The sequence below is a fragment of the Dysidea avara genome, chromosome 10, assembly GCF_963678975.1.
Source record: "Dysidea avara chromosome 10, odDysAvar1.4, whole genome shotgun sequence".
Classification (NCBI taxonomy): domain Eukaryota; kingdom Metazoa; phylum Porifera; class Demospongiae; order Dictyoceratida; family Dysideidae; genus Dysidea; species Dysidea avara.
The window spans coordinates 13,710,291-13,732,498 of NC_089281.1; the positions used below are offsets into that span (position 1 = coordinate 13,710,291).

Sequence of the window (22,208 nt, forward strand, 5' to 3'; positions counted from 1 at the left end):
AGATACATACCTATAGAGTAAGAGTCATCATGAAATGCAAAATGCATTATAGCTACTTTATCTGAGTGAGTTATATGGCCTACTCATATAGTACTCAATAGTCCACATGGGAGAGTAATGAAGACATAATTAGCTACTACTCAATTCTATGCATGAACTCAAATATCATGCACCCTATAATGCATTGATGGATGTAATGTGTTGTCCTTGAACTAACATTTTCGTAGAATTGACTAATATACACTTTATAAGCAGTTCAAGGCAATAAGCATCTATTCATGCATCATTATTAAACAATTAGTATATTAATGTTATTTGCATTGTTCTAGCTTGACAGAAATGGTCATGCAAGTCATTACTCATGTATCATCATTCTATGCCACTTGCATGCAGTACATATATCCAAGAGTAGCTATATACATCAAACAAACAGCTACATGCATAGTTTTATTCAATAATTTATTCTACATAAAATACTAGGAAATAAGGGGCTGGGTCAAAATAAGGTCCCGCCCCACCAACCACCCAGTTTAATATCAGATCAGCCATATATGCACTATAGTCTACCATGAGTTAAATCATAAAACTGCATGTCAGGAATGTTTTGCTGTGCTACTTACATGAGAATGACAATGATCTCCAGACAACTTGCAATCTAGACATACAAGTGCTATACTCAGTGCGCTGTTACACTATAGTATATGTGAGCGTAACATGTCTAGACATTTTAGCAATAAACATGTGTTATGTCAGTATACTTAGCACCATACAATGAAACCTGATGGAAAGGCCACCTGGCTAATTGAGTAATTTATATATAGTAATCCATCTGTCTAATATGTAATGTCATAATAGTGTCACATATAAACCTTCATTATCTCCCTTCAAAGAAGTGCACGTACAAACACAATAATGTATCGATATCAGCCTTGCATATGTTACAACTGCATGCCAGTTTTCTTTGCTGCATGAAACATGCAAGCAGAGAAAACAATGAAGTTGCTATAGTGTGCAGTATCAAACTCAAGAATGTGAATAATGCATGTCAGCCAGGGAACCAACAATGCTTTAGAACAAAACCGATAATAAACTTCCACAGGTAGGTAGTGTATGGTAACAGTATTATGGGTATATAGTTACCATACCTGCAGCTTCATGCATACCCAATAGGTTTGGCTTCCTGTAGTTGATGCCGAATGTATAGGGGTTTGATTTTAAATTCTATTCAAATTTAAGTTATCGAGTGATTACCGGAGTATATATAACAAATGGCTATATACGTAACATTATTAAAGGAAGGTTTACATGTGATGGAGAGGCCACCTCTATAAAGTGGCTAACTTAACTGAATACTTTATACAGTAATCCACACCTGTCTAATACATATATTAAAGCCAAAAATATCTATTCGGCAAACTGAGAGCAGTTCACCACAAGATTTTACCAAATGGTTACACCCAAATTACTATACTCGAGACACTCTGATTCACCAAACATTTGTCATATATGGTATTGTATTTCACAAATATTTCAACAGCTTATATTTACTTCTTGTGTCAGTAGCTGTAAGATTTCTTACAAGACAAGTGTATAGCTATATTAACCACCTGACAGTCAGTATTTCAAATTCCGTGCATGTTCTCTTGTATAATACCTCACAATGTTTATAGTATTCTTTGAAATGTGTGTTTACACATGAGCCATATTATATCACATACTCAGAAATGATATTATTACCTTGTAACATACAAAGTATGTACATGCTATCCAGTCACCTCTTGTATCATCCGTAACCAGTTGGTAGTGTTTTCAAAACTCTGTTCATTGGTGATGTCATAGACTAACAAAATACCTTGAGCTTTTCTGTAATATCATGCTGTGAGAGCCATATCCAGTAACATGCATGAGATACATTCCTATAGAGTGTAGCGATGTTGCATCATCATGCATTATTATAGCTACTTAAAATCTACTCATAATTTATCTGAGGGAGTTATATCAAGAGTTCATAATATTTATATGGGGGAGACCTACCAGTATGGCCTGTACAAACACACTGCTGTAAGTTCCCTTTTGATCATATGTACACCTCTAGCCTGATTCTACTGACAACAGAGAACCGTTGATAGGTGTTGATAAGACCAAGCCTTTCTTCTAAGAGAAGCCTGAGGTGTTACTTGCAGCAGTACCTTTGCTGAATGTACCCCAGTTAGACACTCTCTCCTATACAAATATTATGAAAGCTTCGTTATAATATTATGGCCTACTCAATAGTTCATGCACATGGAAATATTTGAGGCTGATGAAGACATAAACTATAGTCAATTCTTACATGCATACATAGTTTTATTCATTGATTTATTATATATACATATATATACTTGCTTCATCTAGGGTCAAAATAAGGTTTTATGAAAGTACAATTAATGGGGGGGGGGGAGCTAGAGGCAATATGGTGCATGTGCATAAGCATATATATGTAGTATCTGGGGGCATGCCCCCTGGAAATTTTTATACTTTAGGTTCTCATTCTTAGCCAATCTCAGGTATCTGAGAATGACCATGCATGCTGAGGTAATCTCAGCTTAATACTCTTCCTTATGCATTCCGCTTTGGTACAGTTCTCAGCTACTGCCAAAATACACACCTTCAGCACATGTTTTAATTGGTATATCTAAAACTTTCATTAAAACATGAAACTCCCCCTTCCCCTTAAATGAAGCCCAGTATATACATGTTGTTGTGATGTCATAGCTAGTGTCATAATTATAATCCTTTATGTTCAAGGTGTCATTAAGTGTCAAACAATAATTTGGTTTAGCACCTACCACAGTATAGAGCTTCTCTTCACCTGCAAAATAATTCAACAATTATGCAATTCTGAAAACCAACAATGTTTAGGAACTACAAGTAAAGGGATTTCTTATATACATATAGGCTGTGCATATAAGAAATCCCTAGTTAGTAATGGTATGGTGTTAGATTACTGCCTTTACACTGTATCCATATCATGGTGAACACAGATGAAGTGCATATGATACATACTGCGAGACTTTATAATTCATTAGTTGATTGCCTTTCCCAGAATATATTGACAAGTATTGCATTTGCAATTCTACTTACCAACTACCAGCCCTTCTATATATTATAAGAGGGCACCCTGCCAAAGTATTTAGACTAGTGTAGCAGTATTTTTGCTGAACCCATGTCGTATACTCCTGATAGACATGCACCTCCCCAATGTTATGAATTCTTGGTACAATACATAGCTACATAGCATAATGCGGACTCAGCATGCAGACTTACATGCTTCAAAATGGTGTCGATGTCATACATATATTTCTTTTGACAACATTAAGAACTATATAAGGTGGTAGCTATAGTGATTGTGAACCAGTCATTGTGTTTGTACTGAAACATGTCTAGCCTATATAGATATTTGTTTTTCCTAAAAGAGAAGCCTTATGCATATACAAACTGAAATAATGTCATTATCTAAAATAACTTTACACTGCTTACTATAAGTAACAATCACTGAGAATCATGCAAGCTAGCAACGACATTATACAGTAACTAATAGTACACTATAATACAACAAGTATATCTCAGCACATCTCCCTTGTTGTCACTTGTCAGCTATCTCCCATGAGATTGGTGAAAATATGTCGCCTTGAATGCTCAGTTGCAGCTGTACAGTGATATTAAACACCATATACCAAGAATTAGTACATGTTGAGCTGTTTTGCACCTGCTAGTAGTTATAGCTCACCATACTCACATGTATAGCAGAAATTCATATATGGCATCCTCAAGTTTGGATCCTCATTTATCAAAATATTGAGAGGGTACTGAGCTGTATATACAGAGAATTGCTGCAGTCCATGATAACAGTTTGAGGAAATTGGATTGAGACTTCAGAGATGAGTGAGAATGCAGCAAATCAGAATGAGAAGAGTCAACACCAGATAATACTTCAAGGTTAGTTAATGTCCTTTTTAAATGGTCATGCTAGTATACATTTAATCTGCACATAAAGGACATTTCTGCATGTACAGCCAATAAGACAAAGACACTGATCCAATCATGTGTATAGCTTAAAAATACAGTGCATGTTGGCTTTATGACTGAAAATATTGATTAACCACAGAGGTATAAGTATAATAATATGTTACTGCTAGTGTGTGACACTGGGATAATCTGGACACTTTAATTGGTGGTCCCATGTACGTACATTTGCTACACAGGTTCCACAGTATACCATGCAGTATATCTTCTTTGTGGAAACAACTTTGTAAACAGAAAACCTACGCCGTAAGAATGAATAATGTATGGGGACTAAGCCAGAATGCATCATGTGGTATTTTTCACATGTTTGGCTCTGCCCAATGTAGATAGTCTTCAAGTGAAACAAGAAACAACTCTTGTTCTTGAGTGTTTGAAATATTGCTGTTATGGCTGCATATACATGACTTCACCCATATTACAAGATAATGGATATAAAGATTGAGTGTATTTTGATATTGTGTTAAAAATCAATGATCACATGTATATCATGCAACCACAGTGTTGTGTGTTTGTGGATGAATGCTACCCCTAACCACATCAAAGTTCCTTGACTGGCAGTACTTCATACAGATGATGCAATCAGTTCCATTAGTAGTCAATAGTTTAGTGACTTCAGCCTCCAGAGTAAACAGATGTTCATCACGTACAACTGGTGCTATTTCCTTCATAGTTCTGGCCAGTTCCATTAAATATTCTACATTACAACCACTTGGTCCAGCTGAGTTCAGTATCTGTTGTGCTATAGACAATGGAGGTGCTGGTCCCAGATATTCAGGATTATTCTCCGTAGCAATGTAGAGTAACACCTCAAATGGTGAATCACAAGTGTCTGAAGGAAAAAATGAAACTCTTTTAGTTGTATAACCTCCTGAAACCACCTCTCTGTTATTTAGATAGGTCAGTACTTCTGTCACGTCAGAAGATTTCACTTTGAATGCCAGACCGTAAGTAGTTTCCTACGAGGAGAATCACACCAGTATACATGCAACTAGAGGACTAGTCCATTGTGTACTTACTTTGCTGCTCTTGACAAGAGTAACCACTCGACCGGGCTAGAGAAGAAAATTTAAAAATCGAATCAATAATATAGCTAGTTATATAGCTACTAGGCAATTATACTCACAGCGTCTGGTACGCCTCTGTGGTGCATACTGCCTTGCCAGAATCTCCTGGCATAGCCTTTGACGTGACCTATCAACTGGTGTTGATAGGGAAAGTTGGTTTTCCACAGAAGGGACCCGTAGCCGAATACCCATATCGTCTTCTCAGTCTCTTGATTCATGTCGCTTTAATCGAGACGCTTTCTTTATCAGAATTGTTATCGGTGCGGAGCAATAAAGTAGTAGTTTCGAGACCGCCATAAATGTCCTTCACTGACAACCCATGATGTGACTTCACCTTTAATTCACAGAGGCACTGACACCTATATAGATTGGTATATACGTCATAGATTTGTAGGTATACCGGTACCTGGTACTACCGGTAGTTCGCGGTTGCGCGCTATTGATGGGTATGCCCCGGCGCTTATACGGTTATAGAATAAATTAATACAAGTGGCGCGTTGTAGTATTGGTTCCCATGGATTTCTATCGTGAACAATGAATAATTAACACTTGTTGCTAAGTTAAATGGAGAAAGGCGCTGGCGATCTGGGTGAGAAAGGTACTGGGCAAGTCTGGGTGTTTGGTTACGGTTCCCTCGTATGGAAGGTTAACTTTCCCTATCAGCACCATCGGGTGGGCTGTATTAAAGGTTATGCTAGGAGGTTCTGGCAAGGCAGCACAGACCACAGAGGAACCCCAGGAGCTGTGAGTTGTCTTAAATATTGAAAATGTTGAGGTACTTTAATGGATGTGACTAGTATTAGTTAATTTATATAGCTTTATTTTATTTTTATATTCATACCCTTGCCATGCCCACGCAGGTTCTTCCATAGGACCATACACGTGGTCGCATGTGACCGAGGACTATCACACTTTCTGTAATTTATGTACTTTCATCACTTCATAATTGATGGTTTTCTCTCTACAAGTAACTTGGTAACCCTGAGACTAGATTTCTGACCCCTTGAATTGGTAAATTATTATGATGTTCATCTCTCTTAAGGTCTCTTAGACCATAAACTGGCCTGGGTACCTTGATAATCAGGACATTTCAGTAGTTGCCTTGACAACACAATACATGTAAGATATAATCAGAGATTAGACTGGAGGTACCCACCCCTTTGCATGTACTGTATATTTTAAGGGGCAATGTTTCAATTTTTTTGCAGATTTGCAAATGATCTCATACCATATAGTGGATTTTTTTGCAGACAAATTTGCAACTCACAAGGTGACAATTCATGACATTAAATTCCTCGCGTGAATTTATAATAAGTGTTCGCGTACTAGATGGAAAGCAATAGAATTTAGGAAATAGGCATGTATCCAGTGTCCACCAACAATTTATGCAGGCCACTGAAGTTAACAGTGTAGTAGGGCGGCTGTTTTGCACTTCTCAGTAAAGAAACACATGTTGTGTAGGGGGTTCAGAGGAATGAGCAACTGACCAACTGTTTAAATAATACACAAGCTTTTCATAAACAAGAACCTGGTTTGTTGGCGAATGTTCCAACACAGCAGTCATACAGGCACTAAAAACTTCATGACAAACAAACATGTCGTGAATTTTAATATTGCAAAGTATCCTAAATGTGATGTTAAAGTCCTTGTGATAAAAACCTACTTGCTATAATTATGGTATATATTATGCAAGTCTAAATTTTTCAAGGAAATAATTTTTACTGTTCACCCCCAAAGGTGTGCTTAATATAGTGGAGTTGTACCGGATTATCGAGAACTGGTGTAACCAATCAGAATGCTCCACATTTAATCAGTGTATATTTGTTATGTTACATCAAAGGAATGAATACAAATGGCGTAGCGATATTGAAAGAAATGAAGAGAGTTCGCTGCTAAAGAAACAAAGTGAAGATTGAGAAGGACCTTTACCCTTGTTAGTTACATGTAAAGCTTGGGTTAAATGGGAAGGGAGAAATGCACATTCTGTATCAGTAGTGATTAATCCACTTTCACATGTGTGAAAGCGAAGTTACAACCAGCATGTTCAATTTCAATATTACAGTTTTGGGTGAGGCACTTCCATAAGGCCATGTTATGTCTAAGTATATTCTCCCAGAGCAACAATAAGAATACCAGACCTTTATTACATGTAAAAGGCACTGTGCTGCCAGACTAATCGTAAATAGGATGTGAATCTTTTGTGGATGAACTATTTTATGGAACATCTCATTTCCACACAAAGTGGGAAATTTTTGAAAAGGAGTGCTTGATTGAAAGTTCAAAAATATTTTCGAAACGGATCCTCACTGCACCTTAGACTAGAAGGATTCATGAACCCAAGTAGTAGTTAAGCTAACAATGGTTGTGTTGATCACACACAGTAGAGAATATGCTGCTTTGATTGTTCAGTTTTGATAAACACCAATCTGGCTTTGGTAGAATCACGTCTAGTTAGCCCTTCCAATTGTTTTCACTCAGACTAGGATAATGATTTTCTCTTAGGCTTGTGGTGTCACTCGATCCAGTGGCCAGTGCCTAGAGAGGGAAACTTTGGCAAATAGCAAGCTAAATTGCATTTGACGAAATAAACTTTGGGAGAATTGAAGCCCAAGTTTCCCTCTATATAGTATACTGAGGTCTATAGCTAGCTAACTGTAAACATTCTAACTTTGTTTATACTTTCCTTGATTATCATTTCTAAGATGTATTATTGGTCCTTTTAGTTAACTAGCTATTAATTTATTTTTGAAAGTGCACTGTTATTTTCAAGTTTTTTCAAAAAATAACCTTTCCTCTGCTATGCGGTATATATGGTTTGGTTTATAATAAATGCCCAGTGACGTGACTATGTGGTTATTGTATATAAACAATTAGCCACAATTAAGAGTTAATAACTTGCTATTGGTGAAGGTTCCATATAGGCTTCCTGTGTAACATGAATAGTAATTCATCGTAATTGCTAAGCTGTTGACCATGTTTGCTTACAATAATTTCCTGACTGTTAAGCAGTGACTGACTTTGATGTCATAGTTGTATGTGATCAATTAGCCATCTGTTAACTTAAAAACTAAAGGTCCCTTCTTGTTAGTTATGTGGGAACCTTGGGTTAAGCACTGGGAAGGGAGAACTCATAATCTGTAACAGTAGCGATTCACATGTGTAAAAGCAAAGTTACAACTGGCGTGTTCAATTTGATACCACACTAACACCATTTTATTATGTAATTCTGCTCAAATTAAATTCCAGTGATGCTAAAGAATACTAGACCCTTACTACATGCAAAGGGCACATGATCATTGATGACAAAATCTTTTGTGAATGAGCTATTTTTGGGAACATCTCATTTCCTGTGTGTGCTATATGGTTTGGCTTATATTGACTGTTATAGCAGTGACTGCAAAGGATGTGGTGAACAATTAGCTATCTGATATGGTTAAGAGCTAACAACTTGCTATTGATGATTTTCTATATGTATGTATATAGCTTCCTGTGTAACATTGTTAATAGGGCCATCTATATATTGGCTGTCAATTTGAGTTGGACTTATTAAGTATTTCACAATGCCATTCCACTAGGGACCCCATCAACACTATATGAATACAGTACAAGATTCTGCAACAACATGTAGTCTAAGCATGTACCTAAGGAGCCATGCTGTATTTGGGTCAGTGTAAATAGTTTTTGGTGGTGCTTATTTACACCGAGTCAATAGTCACTGCGTAAAACATAAACACAGGCTGTAGTATTTTTGATAATGGTCTGGAAAAAATATTTCAAGCAGTGGTCTCCCTGCTTGTTACAGTGTACTAAACTCAGCACCATATTAGAACATGTGTTTTTAAATGTAATGGGTATAGTCTGTCCTCTAACCAGATGTCAACAATGTGTGTTGCATGTGCTGGATGTGGGGTTGGATTTAGAACTGAGTGGTTTGGACACATTGTTGACATACCTTGCCCAGCTGTCATGTGATGTTTGCCAATATTGTGAAGGTCACAGAATAATTTTATACCACAGTTTCATCAATTAAAAAGTAGCACTGAGAGTGAGGGATAAGTCAGATGATAGTACATTAGTCCAACAATACACACTCAAGACACATGGTAGTGTGCCATGTGGCCCATGAGCCAGCATGTGTCTTATCAGTGCATCTGTAATAGGAACAGAAATAGTATGTGTGTAGCTCTTTGTCTGAATGGGACAAATTTTCTCCCTCCCATGTTGGTAGTCCACAAACCAAATCAGGGTGAAATGTCCCTGACGCATGGCCCTTATACTTTTTTCTTTCAAGTTTTGTTTCTATTTACAAACCCATTATCTAATTGCCTTAAGAATTGGCTCAGCAAATTTTAGAACTAACTTGTTGATAAATGACTCACTAAGTCAGTAGACAGTATCACTATGTGTTACTTTATTGAAATTATATTATGTGTTTGGAGAGTGTTCTGTCACTGTGTGGAAAGTACATGTGACATACTTAACTGCAGAATCTGCCGAAATAATTTTGGAAATAATGCATGGTTAAAAATGAATCAGGCCAGATGATTTCAAACTGGGAGATACTCTAATAGGGCAGTTACCTACCCGTAATGTGATTGCTGGATCTTTTAAACTACAATTTATGCTTACTAGCAATTGCATTTAAAGTCTCAGAAGAAAACAGAGGAAATGTGCAGTTGTATGCAATCACTGGACTGAATTGGTGACTTAACTGGTGGACTGAACTACTTGTCTCTGTTTTGGTGTTTTTTCAAATGTTTGGGCAACTGGTTGTAGTTATTGCATCACCAAATATAGAATACAGTACCCTCCATTATCTGAACTCATTGGGCCCTGGGTGAGTTCAGATAATTGAAAAGTTCAAGACATAGTTAGTAACTGCAGCTGTACATCACTCTCTGTTAAGGTTATTTCAGAATGTGTCTGACATCACTAAGGGTTCCATGGAACCCCCATTTTGAAAGAGCCTCTCTTACTCAAGATACTCTAATAGAGCAGTCAAGATCGAAATACTCTAATATAGCAGTCACAGTATTCTTAAGAACAGTGTAACAGCAGGCTACGTGTGGAGTTATAAATAAGGAAATATAGTTGGTGAGAGTATCTATGGTGAGGGGCAGCTATTGTCAGCAGGTGATGACCTTTTTTTTTTTTTTTTTTTTTTTGATTTTTGACTTACGGCTAGGCTAAAGTTGCAATTCCAGTATGGAATAAAAAGTCTGGATCTGCCCCTGGTGGGTGAGCATGTTTATCAATCACACAGATTGCAGTGGGCAAGGTCTAGGGTTTGAGGTGCATCAGGGAGTTTTATATCTCAAAATAGTGGCAATAAATTTTCTCGGTTATTAAATCAGGAATAATTATGTGTTGACTGTTCTATTAGAGTATTTCAATCTTTTACGTTGATGTACATCGTGTGTCCTCCTCTGGTACAAGCCAATTGTAGTGCGTTAAAGTATTTATATGTATTGTAGGGTTTAGGAGGGGGGTGCACTTGCAACCTCCTGATTGATCCATCACTGGATTTCTGCAGCTCTTACTTCTTAGCCATATGTATAGTGTTCTACCAATATACACATTAGAATACTTGGTGTCTGTTTGAATTATGTCCTCTTTGTCTGTAGCCTGGAAGAGTTGCTACATTAATTGAAGACAAGAATGTAAGCACACACCCCCAATACAATATTTGTTACCCTTTACTGTTTGCAGGAATGCACCTATGGTGTGGCTTACAAAGTGAACCGTGAAGATGTCCCAGAAGTTATGGCGTACTTGAGCCATAGAGAGAAACAAGGTTACACCACCAAAACCACACAGTTTTACCCTTCGGACACTTGTGATTCACCATTTGAGGTGTTACTCTACATTGCTACGGAGAATAATCCTGAATATCTGGGACCAGCACCTCCATTGTCTATAGCACAACAGATACTGAACTCAGCTGGACCAAGTGGTTGTAATGTAGAATATTTAATGGAACTGGCCAGAACTATGAAGGAAATAGCGCCAGTTGTACATGATGAACATCTGTTTACTCTGGAGGCTGAAGTCACTAAACTATTGACTACTAATGGTATCAAGTGTGCCAATTGTACAAGGAAATACTTAACACACTCAGAACAACACCCTTGAAAAAAATTTTTTTCATGTCATGTACAGAAGATTCAACGTGCATTAAATTTCATCTATTATTTTAACGTGTATTACTTTTATTATTAAATTATAAAATATTTATTGCGCGTCTATGGTACATCTCAAGCGGTGATCTTGTTTTCAACTGGAACAAGACGAGTTAAGGTGTAGTGAATCGTGTTGGTGCATTCGCAAGGTAAGGACATCTTGAGTGTTTAATATGGAGCATGTCGGTTGTGTTGAACTAGTTTAATCTTTCTTTTAAAAGCAATGCAGCTTCTCTAACTGTAATTTTGTAGATGATAGATATTGTAACAGTGACAGTATTTTATTTTCATAGTGTGATAAGTCAATTACGTACAGAGAAAACTAAAATAGCCGTGAAAAATACAGTAGGCATTAATAAGAATTTGAGGTATCATTGTGGTTTATGCGGTGTTTTGAATTCCTGTTTCCTCCTAGGTATAATTTAACTCAAGCTGGCGAACACCACAGCATTACGCAGAAGGCCTCCCGCTCAGTATCAATCATCCGCAACAATTGTAGAGACACACTACAACACTAGTACTGCTACTGACATAGTTACTGTAGACAGCATGAGCTGCCGGGACAGAACTACAGAATTCCATTCTGTCATTCGGTCCCTACAGGTTGGTAACTCAACAATTTCTGTTACGAAGATTTCACAGCAATAGTGATAAAATATTTCATTTCTCAGGCAGTGCAGCAATTTAGAAGCCCCCCTCGTCCTTCCAGCAATCCTTCTGATGTCATACGTGCTGCAAGGTGTGGTGTTGATTTTGTGTGCATGTAATTGGATGATGTGTTGCCTGTTGTAGGGCTATTGGGTATAATATTGGCCAGACTTGTGCCAAACTTGAGCAGCTAACAGAATGTGAGTATGTGTGTGTTTTAATGTTGTGCTGTACACATCACCTTTCACAGTAGCCAGAGGTAGGAACATATTTGGTGACCCCTCCAGTCAGATACAGGAGTTAACAGCCGTAATCAAACAGGTAATGAGCAACACCCTAGAGTGTATGTGTAATTTACAATAGATATCTCTTCTGTAGGATTTAGCCAATTTAAACTCAGAAATTGCAGCTTTACAACAGGTGTGGTAGTTTGTTTATGAACATTGTTAATAACATAACATTGTGGGTTATAGCAAGTCAAGTCTCGTAGCGGGAGAGAGAGTCACCATGTACACACCCATTCATCTGGTGTAGTTGTATCACTGCAGTCCAAATTAGCCTCCATTTCACATGACTTCAAGTCTATCTTAGAAGTGAGAACTGAGGTGAGTGGCTGTCGCTGTATTACAGTTTGAATGTCACTGCCAATGTGTTGTGTATCAAGAGCTTGAAGGAGCAAAAACAACGCAGGGAACAATTTTCATCCAACTCACCTTTTATTACACCCATGCCGTCAGCTATAAGTGATGGTGAGTTTTGTCACCTAAAGGTCTGGTAAAGCATATATTGTACTGTAAAATCCTGAAACGTCTTTGCGAGCAAATTTTTGCAAGATGTGTAATAAATGCTATCTAACTATCCACTTTATAAATCCGTGTATATCTGGTGCCATTCTTTCTTTTGATGTGATATGCTTGGGTTCACTAAATTATGCTACAGAAACAAGCACAAGGAACAATGAGGAATTTAATAAAAGTAGTGAAACAAGGGACTCACCTGCAGATATACCAGTGGACACTTATCCATACAGACCGAAGTATAGGAATTAAATGTCCTGCAGGTGTAGACAACCTGCCTTGATTCACTACTTTTTTTTGTTTCTATGGTGGCTGATGGCTATTAAATTGACCTAAAAGTATATGTTTATGCTATTGTTGTGTGCGCGTAACATGTAAAGAATGGACACTAATCACAGGGTCTGAACTTCATTGCTGATCAGTTATCACACTGTTATACTCTCAGGTCGATCAGTGTTACTGGAATCACGACCAGATGACATTGCTATCGACATGAACCAGATCAGCCAGCAGAACCAACGACAACAGCAACTACTGGACGAACAGGTTTAACCAGTCATACCAGTATGACCCATAACACCACAGTATCCCTGACAGGAGAACTACATACAAGAAAGAGCAGAGACTATGGAAAACATTGAATCAACTATTGTTGAACTAGGGGTGATCTTCAAACAGTTAGCCGAAATGGTCAAAGACCAGGAGGAGCAAGTGGAAAGGTATGTAACTAACTGTCTTATAGTCACACCAAATATGACAATATGATAACTTGTAACTTAGCTTGTGGATGAGGCAGTAGTGGTTTCAAACTTGACCATCTTTTAACCTATTGGAAACTGCTATATAACTGCCATAATGCAATGCAGCTTTGAGAGGCCAAAACTTAATTTGGAAGGTAATATGGCTGAGTGTACATACATTTGGAGCCTCTATTACAGAGAGCTAAGAATTTGGCCAGAAAAACAAGGATAAGGAAAAATTGGAAATTTTACTTTGAGTAGTAGGGATCATAGAAACTAATTTTAAAATGGAGTAGAATTCCAGCAATAAATAGTGAAACAACATAATAATAATGATGGTATTATATGCCGTATAGTAAAAAGCTTTGGAAGTAAAAAACTTTGGCGAATTTGGCAAAGACCATGAACAGAACACGGTGGCCACACCCCTAACTGTAATCAGGTGAAGTTTTGCTGTTGAAAACAAGTAACCATACCCCTTAAATTGTGTTGCTAGCTCACTCAAGATGAGGAACAATCAAGATACTCTTAAAGCAGTCACAGCTTATAGAACAGCTGTTTATATAGCAAGTGGACTAATCCCTTATTTGGCACTGGTAACATGCCAATGTTTCACATGGCTATGTTGTACGATATAGTAAAAAACTTTAGTGGTAAAAAAGTTTGACGAAATTCTTCTACAGAAAAATTGCCAGAAAAAAACTTAGGCAAATGGGGACTCCACCTTAATTCCTCTTAACTTACTTGTTACCTGATCGAACGAATGATAGATTGTTGAAGGGCATGTAAGTGTGCTACCTATATAAATGTACCACGTGCAAGTGTCATTCGATGGTTATGAATGTTGAGTGCAATGTTTAGTTGTTAATACAGTGAATCCAGGTTTCAGCAGTACAGGCTATCACGCATACCAAGCATTTGGTTGAATCCCTCACAGAGTGATGGTTTGAAATATTGCAGGACTGATTCAACAATACAATGTGGTCTCGCTATACCTGCTCATGTGATTGCTAAAAAAAAAAAAAACTTTGTTTGAAATGCTAACCATGCTTTAAGCTGTGGTTATCATGCTCTGTTTCTGATTACATGTATCTACTCCCTCTTATAAGCACTTCAAATAACTTTGTGGCATCTAAGTGTCACTTAAGAAATTTTAAAGCCTCGAAGATGATCATGCAATTGAAGGTAGTAGTTTATAATTCAATATTTAGTTTTCTTATTTTTAATGCTTGATGCACTAAGACTCTTCCTTCACCACTTATGATATTTCTGATGGTTTTTAATGGTAACATTTTTGGTGGGAACTACCAAACAGGACTACCATACTATTGACTAATGTGCACCAGTGTAGTAGATGACCTCCCTTGATCCCTGCTCAAATGTGAAATTTCCTTGTAAATGTTTTGACTGGCTTCAGGTTTTTTTTTTTTTTTTTAATTCCAGAAGAGCAGTCTCTATCTACTGAATGACACAAACCTTTTTAGCAAGGGAAAATTGTTACTCAATAAAATTTGGCAAATTCCGTCACTTATTTATCCTGTGAGGTAAACACCACCAAAGCACAGTGTTTATTCATGCAACAGTCAAGCACACTAACTGTATAAGGATAGTTTTTGGTCAGGGTGTATCTCACCTTCAAACAGTGAAAAATATCATCATGCAATTCAATCCTTCTGACTGTTTTGTCATTCAGTACCCTACTGCTGGATAGAAAATAAATTTTATAGATTCCAATGTTTTTTTGATTTATTTTATGTGCTCACTCACTCAACAGAATTGATACCAACGTGGCTGAAGTAGATCTCAACGTACAAGCAGCCCACACTGAGCTACTGAAATACTTTCAAGGCATCACATCAAACAGATGGTTAATGATCAAAATATTTATGGTTCTAATTGTGTTCTTCATCATATTCGTAGTTTTCTTGACATGATGTCTGCTAATTTATACAATTTGTAAATTCCATAATACTATTTATTTAAAAACAATCTGCATGTTACATATGGTATTATGGGGTATAGAAACTAATTCAGTTATTTAATCTATTAAACACTGACTGTTTTACTGACGGTTTACTGAAAGCCGACTGTTTTACTGATGGTTTACTGAATGCTGACTGTTTCCCAAGACGGCTCATTACACCTTGTTTTTTGCTGGTGGCTGGATCAACAATGCTATCCATTCGTAGTTTGACTTTTCTTGGGAAGCTACCCGATGAAGATACAGTTCTTGTACTACCATTCTTTTCTGACTGTGATGGTACCTCTACTGGCTCTCGTAAAGTGTTGATTTGTGTAAGTCTATCAAAAGTGTTCACCTTACCAGCCCCTGAAGTTGTCTCAGTTTGTCGTAGTTCAGGTTGGCTCCTTCTTGTAATCAGTGATGTTGGGTTGGTTTTCTTGCTGCTCAGCTTTTGTTTATCTTGTAGACATTCCATAACTGCACTAAGTGCTACTTGGTGCAGTTGCTTGTCAAAGTTCTGTTTAGTGTTTGTATTACTAGTAATCTTTTGTACACCTGATGATGTTGCTTTCTGTTCATTTCTTGAGTGATCAAGTCGCTGGAATACTGAGTGGTGTGCATCAATTGGATCACTTTTATCTAAAATACAAGGCACAGATGGTGTTGTGTTTCTAGTAAGCTACATACCTTTTAGTGGCATGCCAGTCTTGTCCTCATGTTGGACAATTTCTTGACTGGTTGGTGGTTGAAGACGCTTACTAGCTGGTGGCTGCTGGCCCTCACCAGATGGTCTCTGTACAATGAGAAATGGTGAATACAGACTGGAAAGACTTAAAAATATTATTGGAATAAGTTAAGTGGTACGTAATGCAGTCCTTGTAGTTTCCACAAATCTATTATACATTATTTAAATACGTGTATATGAGAATTACTGTTTGTTGCATGACTGCAAAATAACGTCCTAAGCCAACCAAGGAAACAGATAACAAATTTCAGGAGTACATTAGATATCCCGACTCATTGCTGAGTGATGAATTGGCATGGACTCTATCTAGTATGGATATTGAGTATAGATACTATTGCTGCAAGAATGTAGCTCCATGATCTCATTCAAAATTTTTGTAACCATTACCATTGAGTAGGCTGGAGTATTTTGGAATAAGTGTCTTGTCAAAGAAACAAGGTAGGTTTTCATCGTTTCTTGGTATTCAACTGTATTGAACATTGAAACCTATTTTGAATGATGAAATCAGCAGCCCATAAGCGCAACATGTGGCACTTATGGGCTCCTGATGAAGCTCAGTGAACAACTGATTCAAAGGTACAAATATACCTAAGCTTTCAACACTGCTGCTATCACATCATATTTACACTATCCCAAGGGTACAAAGTTCACTGCTAAATATGGCAGTGCTAAAGTGTTACTAGGCAACACTAAATGAACATATGGTAAACAATCTATTTTGTCTACCATAGAAACCCAAAATAGGGTACCTTGCGAGTAACATAGTCTTCTCCAGTTTTCTCATAGCGTTCAGGTGGCGGTGAAGAGCCAGTATCCATTATAGTACGTTTCTTCTTTGATACATTCAACCCCCACTGTCCAAGGCCCAAGCCACTGCTTAGCTCTGGGGAACTCCGTAACGAAACTTTAGTTACACCCCGACTGTTGTCAGAATATTGTTTAGTCTCATATGCCTCTTTCTTCACTAACTGGGTCTTGCCTGGCACCTTAATCCATTGATTGATCTCATTAACTAGCAATATAACAGTGTATAATGACTATGTGTATAACATTGCCTTTTACGTACTTGCTGAACGTTTTGATGACACTTTAGGAGCAGCTGGACTACCCAGTGTTGTTTTTGTCTTTGTAGTAGAATTTTTCCTCATCTCCTGTAAATGAGATGTCATGAATGTAGTATGTACTTGCTGCAATGCTGTACTACTACCTGTGCATGCACTATCTTGGCATGTCGTAGTATAGCAATAATATCTCCAGCCATACTGATGCCCATGTCTTGCAGTACATCCTAACAAATACTGTACTAACTTAACAATGTACAAATTATATGGACCTTATTCAACTCCAACAGCATGTTCTTCTTAATTCGATTATCTTCGAAACGCTCGACGTATCTGTGTGGTAACAAACATTGAAGGACGTGTTTCGTGTAACCAGGGCCTCACTGTGTTGCATCGTCGTCAGGAATCCCGGCGTTCTTGAAGAAAGTTAGCCAGGAGAACCCTGGAGCTGCTACAGGTACGTACGACACACCCACGTGAAATGGTTAAAGTTATGTAAGTTCAGACACAAGAGCAACCAACATTCATGATTCAGAACAATCACACGTGTCACACTTACCAGTTTCGTTCATGATAAATGAAGGCGCAAATCACTTCGTAACCGAAAATAATAGAATACAACGTGTTATAGATTTTATGAAACACGCATACATTTAATCGCGCCAAATTATACAAACTAAAAGAATTTCCCAGTACTATATTTGCGATATCCCAAGTAACCTAATGCTGCCACGCCCAATATACCTCCAATCACTACAATAAATCGCATCTGCTGCCATGAGTCCTGTAAATGTCAGATAAGGACATACAGACAATAGGCTGTCTAAACATACCGTGTGGTCTTGATGTCGTACTGGATTAGGCCGGACATTTGCAGCAGCCTTTGCTTTTCTTTTCTCTTCTAGCTCTCTCTGTTGGAAATATTATGAAGAATTGTGAAAAGGTTAACACAATACGGTCTCACCACTATCCTATGTTCAGCTTCTCTCTCCACCAGTAAAATAACCTTCTCCTTTGTTTCATGAAATCGTTTGACAGCTGTTGAGTGATGTACGCTTCTCAAATCAAATCCATCAATCTACATGTATAGAAAATACATCAATTGCGTGTGCATTACGAGTAGCATTACTGGGCACCTCTAAAACTTTATCTCCTGGTTGAAGTCGTCCATCTTTTGCAGCTGCTCCATCCACTCTCACTGTTGTTACAAATATTCCAGGGTCATTTTCTACATGATGGTTATCCATCCCCCCGCGAATATTAAACCCTAGACCTACGACAAACGGGCAATATTATGTATGATACGTGGGGGGTAGTGGGGGGTACCTGTGGTGCCTTTTTCCAACACAATTTCCTCAATGCCTGGCGAAGACTGTGATGACATCCTAATCCCGATAGCTCACGTTAACAGTTTGCATGGTCAAATTAACACGTTTGTGTGATTGTTCATGATGCAACTAACCTGTAGCTATCAGCAAGTACTCCTGAGAACAGGTTTAAAACGATAATCGATTAATCCTTCTAATTAATGCGCTCCGTTTGCTTTTGCGCACGCGCGAAGAGTATCTCGTTGTAGGGAGTAGCACTCAGGTCGGTGATTTTTATTGATGTATTGTAAATGTTTTGTCGTCCCTTGGGGTATTGTAAAGTGGTAAATAACTTGGATAAGCATGGCAATGTAGGACTGTTAGCATAGCTCACTTGTTTTACGAGTTTCTGGAACATTAAAATGGCGCCACACGTGACATTTTGTGTTTCGAATTTGTGCCTGTAGGTGAGTGTATCAAGATGAGTTGTCGCGTGTACGTGGGACACCTGCCCTACTCCGCTCGTGAGAGAGATATTGAAAGATTCTTTAGAGGATTCGGAAGACTGAGAGAAGTTAACTTGAAAAACGGGTTCTGTTTTGTGGTATGTCAACAAGGAATAACGGAAGGGATTTGCATATTTGTCTCAGGAATTTGAAGACTCTCGCGATGCGGACGATGCTGTGTACGAGATGAATGGCCGGGAAATGCTGGGGGAAAGGTATGCCATTGTGTACTATAAAGTTAGCTACTATAAGTGATCACTTTCTGAAGGGTTATTGTGGAGCATTCTCGTGGACCAGGACCAAGAGGAAGAGGCAGTTATAGTGGGGGTGGTGGCGGCGGCGGCGGTGGTTATGGAGGTGGTGGCGGTGGTGGAGGAGGATACAGATCTTTTGGCCGTGGAAACCGATCGTACGATAAGTAGATATTCATGTGTCATTTATTCACCCAACCATTTTGATATCTGTTTACAGGTATGGGCCACCAGTACGCACAGATTATCGAGTGCTTGTGGAGAATTTGTCGAGTCGTGTCAGCTGGCAGGTATGTATCCGAGGGATTGTGCCATGTGTATCGATGTGTGTATGTTTCACAGTGGGTTAATGTGTGTATGTGGCCTTGTGTGTGTTTAACAACATTGCTGAGCGTTTGCTTCAATCTTTATCCATAAGGGAATGTGAGTCTCGCTCCCAATACCGTGGGCATCCTCACCATCCACGGTTGCTCCATTGTGTGCATGGCCATCCTTTCCAACTGACGCCTCCTAGGCCTTTCTGTGTGTGTGTTGTCTCCTTGGTAACCTTTGTGAAAGAATCCGTATCGTAGCTACTCACTCACTAGGTGCACTGGTGGTGGCTGGTGAAATTGCGTAAGTTAATGGACACTTTGTTGGTAATGCATTCACATTAGCGAACTAGTTTTGTTTGTAATGTGCCAATGTGATAATGTAATTGGATGGTGTCGCGTGGAGCCTGCCACTAACTACATGGACTGTTGCTGAGGGGAGACTCCAGGAGAAATGCTTAACATGATTATATTATACAATTTCTTATGTACTTGTGTGACTGTAATTTGTATGCCATCTTTGTTTGGGTTGTTGTTGAAAGTCTTACAATGCATAGGATTTAAAGGATTTTCTTCGACCAGTGGCTGAGGTCACATATGCTGATGCACACAAGCAACGCATTGGCGAGGGGTGAGTGATAACATTTAGCATAGAAAGTTGCTCATTTGTTGTATACTTCAGTGTGGTGGAGTTTAGAACTAGAGATGACATGGAAAGGGCAGTCCGCAAGTTGGATGGATCTGAATTGAATGGTCGCAAGATTTCTCTAATAGAGGTAAATTGGTAGCATGCTGGAAATATTTGACCTACATAACTTATTTTGGTAGGACACAGGACATAAGAGGTAAGTATTGTTTAACTGTGTGCGTGTGCGTGTTAAATAACTTTTTCCTGTTGTAGTAGTAGTAGTAGTCGCAGTAAGCGTAGCAGAAGTCGTAGCAGGTCTCGTGATCGCCGTCGCAGTCGCTCAAGGTCAAGATCCCGGAGCCGCAGTCGTGGAAAGAGGTCATCACGGAGCAGATCATCAGACAAACAGTCTCGTAGCAGATCTCGCAGTAAATCAAGATCACGAGAGCGATCAAAATCCAGAGATCGTTCAAGATCAAAAGAAAGATCCAGATCTAGATCTAGGGAGGCATCAAGGGATAGGTCAAGAGAAGGTTCAAGGGAGAGATCACACAGTCGGAGTCGATCAAAGAGCCCTGTGAATGGTGATGGTGAGCAGTCAGGAGAGCCATCATCACCAGCTGCAAAGAGTGATGATCGTGAGCGAAGCCCAGACCAACCCGGGGATGAACCAGAACAACAAGATGAGGAATCAAAACAAGAAGATGATGAACCAGCTGTGGAAGCTGAACCAGAAGACATGGACAATGAGGGCTGAGCCACTTTATTGCACACATACACACACAAAAACTAAACTGCACCGTAGGAATTTGTTTTATTTACAATAAAAAACTACATAGTATTACTATGATTTGAAAGGTATTATTTAGAAGGTAAAGTTGTGGTGGGCATTAATAAGAAATAGGTTTCTGGATTTGGGTTAAGAATGTATTTGGACTCTTGGGAAGATTTCTCTAGAGCAGCTGAAACGCTATTTCAAGAAAACCCTTGGCGAGTAAGTGTCTGAAAACGGTAGTGAGTACTTGCATCTCGTTGCATTTGCAGGCGCGCCTTGTTATCAAGTACAGACACTGCGAGGGAAAGTTGGTAGTGAAGGCGACGGATGACAGAACGGTAAGGCCGTGTGTACACGTTATATGGTGTGACCACTTGTTCGTTAGTGGTGGCAGTACCGTACTGACCAGCTGCAAGATATAAAGAAGTTAGAAAAATTGAACAACACTTTGATGAGAATTGCAGTGACTAAAGTTTGAAAAATGATATTGAATTGATGACAATGAATCATGAGTTGGGCAGTAAGCTATACTCTTAGGAGTCAAAATTTAGCACAGTAGTCTTACAAACCTGGTGAACAGTACAGAGCATAGTCGTTTTGCAGGAATATTATTTATTCCCTAGCTGGTCTGGTTAATACCTGGTAGTGGTCTGGGGTTTAATGATAGGAGATTCCTCTCTAGTTTTGTATAGGGAAAACATTGCTGCATTTAAGCTTTGTAAGTATAGCTTGTATATATATATTTCTTCCAGCACAAGACTATCATGTATGTGTATACTCTTGCTTCAGTGAAAGATAAGAGGACAATTGGGAGTGTTGTTAGGAATAAACCACACACACAACTATTTTACAGCAATATATAATCAAGTCAAGCACATATCATGGAAGTCTTTATGTACAAAAGTTTCAAGATAACACCCTCCGAGGACCTAATTTTGTAGATGCTTTACTGGAGAGATCTACATGCATGCAAAAGTTTTGTCCTTAACTTTATTGCACCCACCAAACATATTGTACTCTGTGTATGTCCAGATACCGAGTAATAGAATTAGACCATTTATCCAAATTTGTCAGCCAATCTCTTTATTTACAAGACCAAGGGTTTCAAAATGTGTACTCCATCAATATTCAAAATTTTATATGTGGCATATTTTGTGATAGCAACTGT

At 38.4% G+C, this 22,208-nt stretch overlaps 7 protein-coding genes and 1 long non-coding RNA gene across 11 annotated transcripts; 5 read left to right on the plus strand and 3 right to left on the minus strand.

Annotated features, from left to right (window-relative positions):
* Positions 1 to 3,625: 3,625 nt before the first annotated feature.
* Positions 3,626 to 5,521, minus strand: LOC136236779 (putative glutathione-specific gamma-glutamylcyclotransferase 2). The gene is made up of 4 exons (XM_066027015.1): positions 5,189 to 5,521; positions 5,082 to 5,117; positions 4,599 to 5,021; positions 3,626 to 3,688 (listed from the first exon to the last, which is right to left on the minus strand). The coding sequence occupies exons 1-4, from the start codon at positions 5,345 to 5,347 to the stop codon at positions 3,626 to 3,628; spliced, it is 681 nt and encodes a 226-aa protein (XP_065883087.1). The 5' UTR covers positions 5,348 to 5,521.
* A 90-nt stretch (positions 5,522 to 5,611) lies between these two features.
* On the plus strand, positions 5,612 to 11,370 carry LOC136236482 (putative glutathione-specific gamma-glutamylcyclotransferase 2). Its single transcript, XM_066026640.1, has 3 exons — positions 5,612 to 5,873; positions 10,754 to 10,789; positions 10,839 to 11,370. The coding sequence occupies exons 1-3, from the start codon at positions 5,694 to 5,696 to the stop codon at positions 11,259 to 11,261; spliced, it is 639 nt and encodes a 212-aa protein (XP_065882712.1). The 5' UTR covers positions 5,612 to 5,693; the 3' UTR covers positions 11,262 to 11,370.
* Positions 11,350 to 15,493, plus strand: LOC136236480 (syntaxin-5-like). 2 transcript variants are annotated; one of them, XM_066026635.1, is made up of 11 exons: positions 11,350 to 11,457; positions 11,724 to 11,911; positions 11,980 to 12,047; positions 12,101 to 12,156; positions 12,207 to 12,277; positions 12,335 to 12,376; positions 12,430 to 12,561; positions 12,621 to 12,705; positions 13,199 to 13,299; positions 13,351 to 13,472; positions 15,268 to 15,493. In XM_066026635.1, exons 2-11 carry the CDS (start codon positions 11,858 to 11,860, stop codon positions 15,425 to 15,427), a joined length of 891 nt encoding a protein of 296 aa, XP_065882707.1. In that variant the 5' UTR covers positions 11,350 to 11,457; positions 11,724 to 11,857; the 3' UTR covers positions 15,428 to 15,493. The 2 variants fall into 2 exon arrangements, 1 of the variants encoding a protein (XP_065882707.1); XR_010692143.1 differs by lacking the exon at positions 11,350 to 11,457 and adding an exon at positions 13,534 to 13,648 and having other exon boundaries at positions 11,777 to 11,911.
* Positions 13,657 to 14,927, plus strand: LOC136236485 (uncharacterized). The gene is made up of 2 exons (XR_010692144.1): positions 13,657 to 13,935; positions 13,990 to 14,927. It is a non-coding gene; the product is annotated as an uncharacterized lncRNA (long non-coding RNA).
* LOC136236477 (uncharacterized) lies at positions 14,814 to 17,925 on the minus strand. The gene is made up of 8 exons (XM_066026631.1): positions 17,822 to 17,925; positions 17,647 to 17,713; positions 17,535 to 17,595; positions 17,409 to 17,489; positions 17,268 to 17,352; positions 16,951 to 17,213; positions 16,144 to 16,249; positions 14,814 to 16,095 (listed from the first exon to the last, which is right to left on the minus strand). Exons 1-8 carry the CDS (start codon positions 17,832 to 17,834, stop codon positions 15,524 to 15,526), a joined length of 1,248 nt encoding a protein of 415 aa, XP_065882703.1. The 5' UTR covers positions 17,835 to 17,925; the 3' UTR covers positions 14,814 to 15,523.
* LOC136236483 (synaptojanin-2-binding protein-like) lies at positions 17,871 to 18,878 on the minus strand. The gene is made up of 6 exons (XM_066026641.1): positions 18,725 to 18,878; positions 18,589 to 18,647; positions 18,399 to 18,535; positions 18,227 to 18,340; positions 18,096 to 18,173; positions 17,871 to 18,046 (listed from the first exon to the last, which is right to left on the minus strand). Exons 2-6 carry the CDS (start codon positions 18,644 to 18,646, stop codon positions 17,939 to 17,941), a joined length of 495 nt encoding a protein of 164 aa, XP_065882713.1. The 5' UTR covers position 18,647; positions 18,725 to 18,878; the 3' UTR covers positions 17,871 to 17,938.
* LOC136236478 (serine/arginine-rich splicing factor 5-like) lies at positions 18,696 to 21,115 on the plus strand. 3 transcript variants are annotated; one of them, XM_066026632.1, is made up of 9 exons: positions 18,696 to 18,852; positions 19,037 to 19,173; positions 19,220 to 19,290; positions 19,344 to 19,493; positions 19,547 to 19,616; positions 20,195 to 20,268; positions 20,320 to 20,413; positions 20,466 to 20,482; positions 20,539 to 21,115. In XM_066026632.1, the coding sequence occupies exons 2-9, from the start codon at positions 19,051 to 19,053 to the stop codon at positions 21,020 to 21,022; spliced, it is 1,083 nt and encodes a 360-aa protein (XP_065882704.1). In that variant the 5' UTR covers positions 18,696 to 18,852; positions 19,037 to 19,050; the 3' UTR covers positions 21,023 to 21,115. The 3 variants fall into 3 exon arrangements, with proteins under 3 accessions (XP_065882704.1, XP_065882705.1, XP_065882706.1); XM_066026633.1 differs by having other exon boundaries at positions 20,542 to 21,115; XM_066026634.1 differs by having other exon boundaries at positions 19,344 to 19,484.
* LOC136236484 (signal recognition particle 9 kDa protein-like) lies at positions 21,110 to 21,546 on the plus strand. The gene is made up of 3 exons (XM_066026642.1): positions 21,110 to 21,259; positions 21,310 to 21,378; positions 21,426 to 21,546. Exons 1-3 carry the CDS (start codon positions 21,191 to 21,193, stop codon positions 21,516 to 21,518), a joined length of 231 nt encoding a protein of 76 aa, XP_065882714.1. The 5' UTR covers positions 21,110 to 21,190; the 3' UTR covers positions 21,519 to 21,546.
* The last annotated feature ends 662 nt before the right edge of the window (positions 21,547 to 22,208 follow it).

Coding starts and splice junctions, on each gene's coding strand:
- LOC136236779 (XM_066027015.1), bottom strand. CDS start 5,347: ATGAATCAAGAGACTGAGAAGACGATATGGGTATTCGGCTACGGGTCC. Junction 5,118..5,188: donor ACAGAGGCGTACCAGACGCT/GTGAGTATAATT, acceptor TTTCTTCTCTAG/CCCGGTCGAGTGGTTACTCT. Junction 5,022..5,081: donor CTCTTGTCAAGAGCAGCAAA/GTAAGTACACAA, acceptor TTCTCCTCGTAG/GAAACTACTTACGGTCTGGC.
- LOC136236482 (XM_066026640.1), top strand. CDS start 5,694: ATGGAGAAAGGCGCTGGCGATCTGGGTGAGAAAGGTACTGGGCAAGTC. Junction 5,874..10,753: donor ACAGAGGAACCCCAGGAGCT/GTGAGTTGTCTT, acceptor CTTTGTCTGTAG/CCTGGAAGAGTTGCTACATT. Junction 10,790..10,838: donor CATTAATTGAAGACAAGAAT/GTAAGCACACAC, acceptor TACTGTTTGCAG/GAATGCACCTATGGTGTGGC.
- LOC136236480 (XM_066026635.1), top strand. CDS start 11,858: ATGAGCTGCCGGGACAGAACTACAGAATTCCATTCTGTCATTCGGTCC. Junction 12,048..12,100: donor GATGTCATACGTGCTGCAAG/GTGTGGTGTTGA, acceptor TGCCTGTTGTAG/GGCTATTGGGTATAATATTG. Junction 12,377..12,429: donor AAATTGCAGCTTTACAACAG/GTGTGGTAGTTT, acceptor TGTGGGTTATAG/CAAGTCAAGTCTCGTAGCGG.
- LOC136236477 (XM_066026631.1), bottom strand. Junction 17,490..17,534: donor TGCTGTTGGAGTTGAATAAG/GTCCATATAATT, acceptor AGTATTTGTTAG/GATGTACTGCAAGACATGGG. Junction 17,353..17,408: donor CCAAGATAGTGCATGCACAG/GTAGTAGTACAG, acceptor TCTCATTTACAG/GAGATGAGGAAAAATTCTAC.
- LOC136236483 (XM_066026641.1), bottom strand. CDS start 18,646: ATGTCATCACAGTCTTCGCCAGGCATTGAGGAAATTGTGTTGGAAAAA. Junction 18,174..18,226: donor AAGCTGAACATAGGATAGTG/GTGAGACCGTAT, acceptor TATTTCCAACAG/AGAGAGCTAGAAGAGAAAAG. Junction 18,047..18,095: donor TACGACATCAAGACCACACG/GTATGTTTAGAC, acceptor TGACATTTACAG/GACTCATGGCAGCAGATGCG.
- LOC136236478 (XM_066026632.1), top strand. CDS start 19,051: ATGAGTTGTCGCGTGTACGTGGGACACCTGCCCTACTCCGCTCGTGAG. Junction 19,174..19,219: donor AAAACGGGTTCTGTTTTGTG/GTATGTCAACAA, acceptor TATTTGTCTCAG/GAATTTGAAGACTCTCGCGA. Junction 19,291..19,343: donor CGGGAAATGCTGGGGGAAAG/GTATGCCATTGT, acceptor CACTTTCTGAAG/GGTTATTGTGGAGCATTCTC.
- LOC136236484 (XM_066026642.1), top strand. CDS start 21,191: ATGTATTTGGACTCTTGGGAAGATTTCTCTAGAGCAGCTGAAACGCTA. Junction 21,260..21,309: donor TTCAAGAAAACCCTTGGCGA/GTAAGTGTCTGA, acceptor TTGCATTTGCAG/GCGCGCCTTGTTATCAAGTA. Junction 21,379..21,425: donor AGGCGACGGATGACAGAACG/GTAAGGCCGTGT, acceptor CTTGTTCGTTAG/TGGTGGCAGTACCGTACTGA.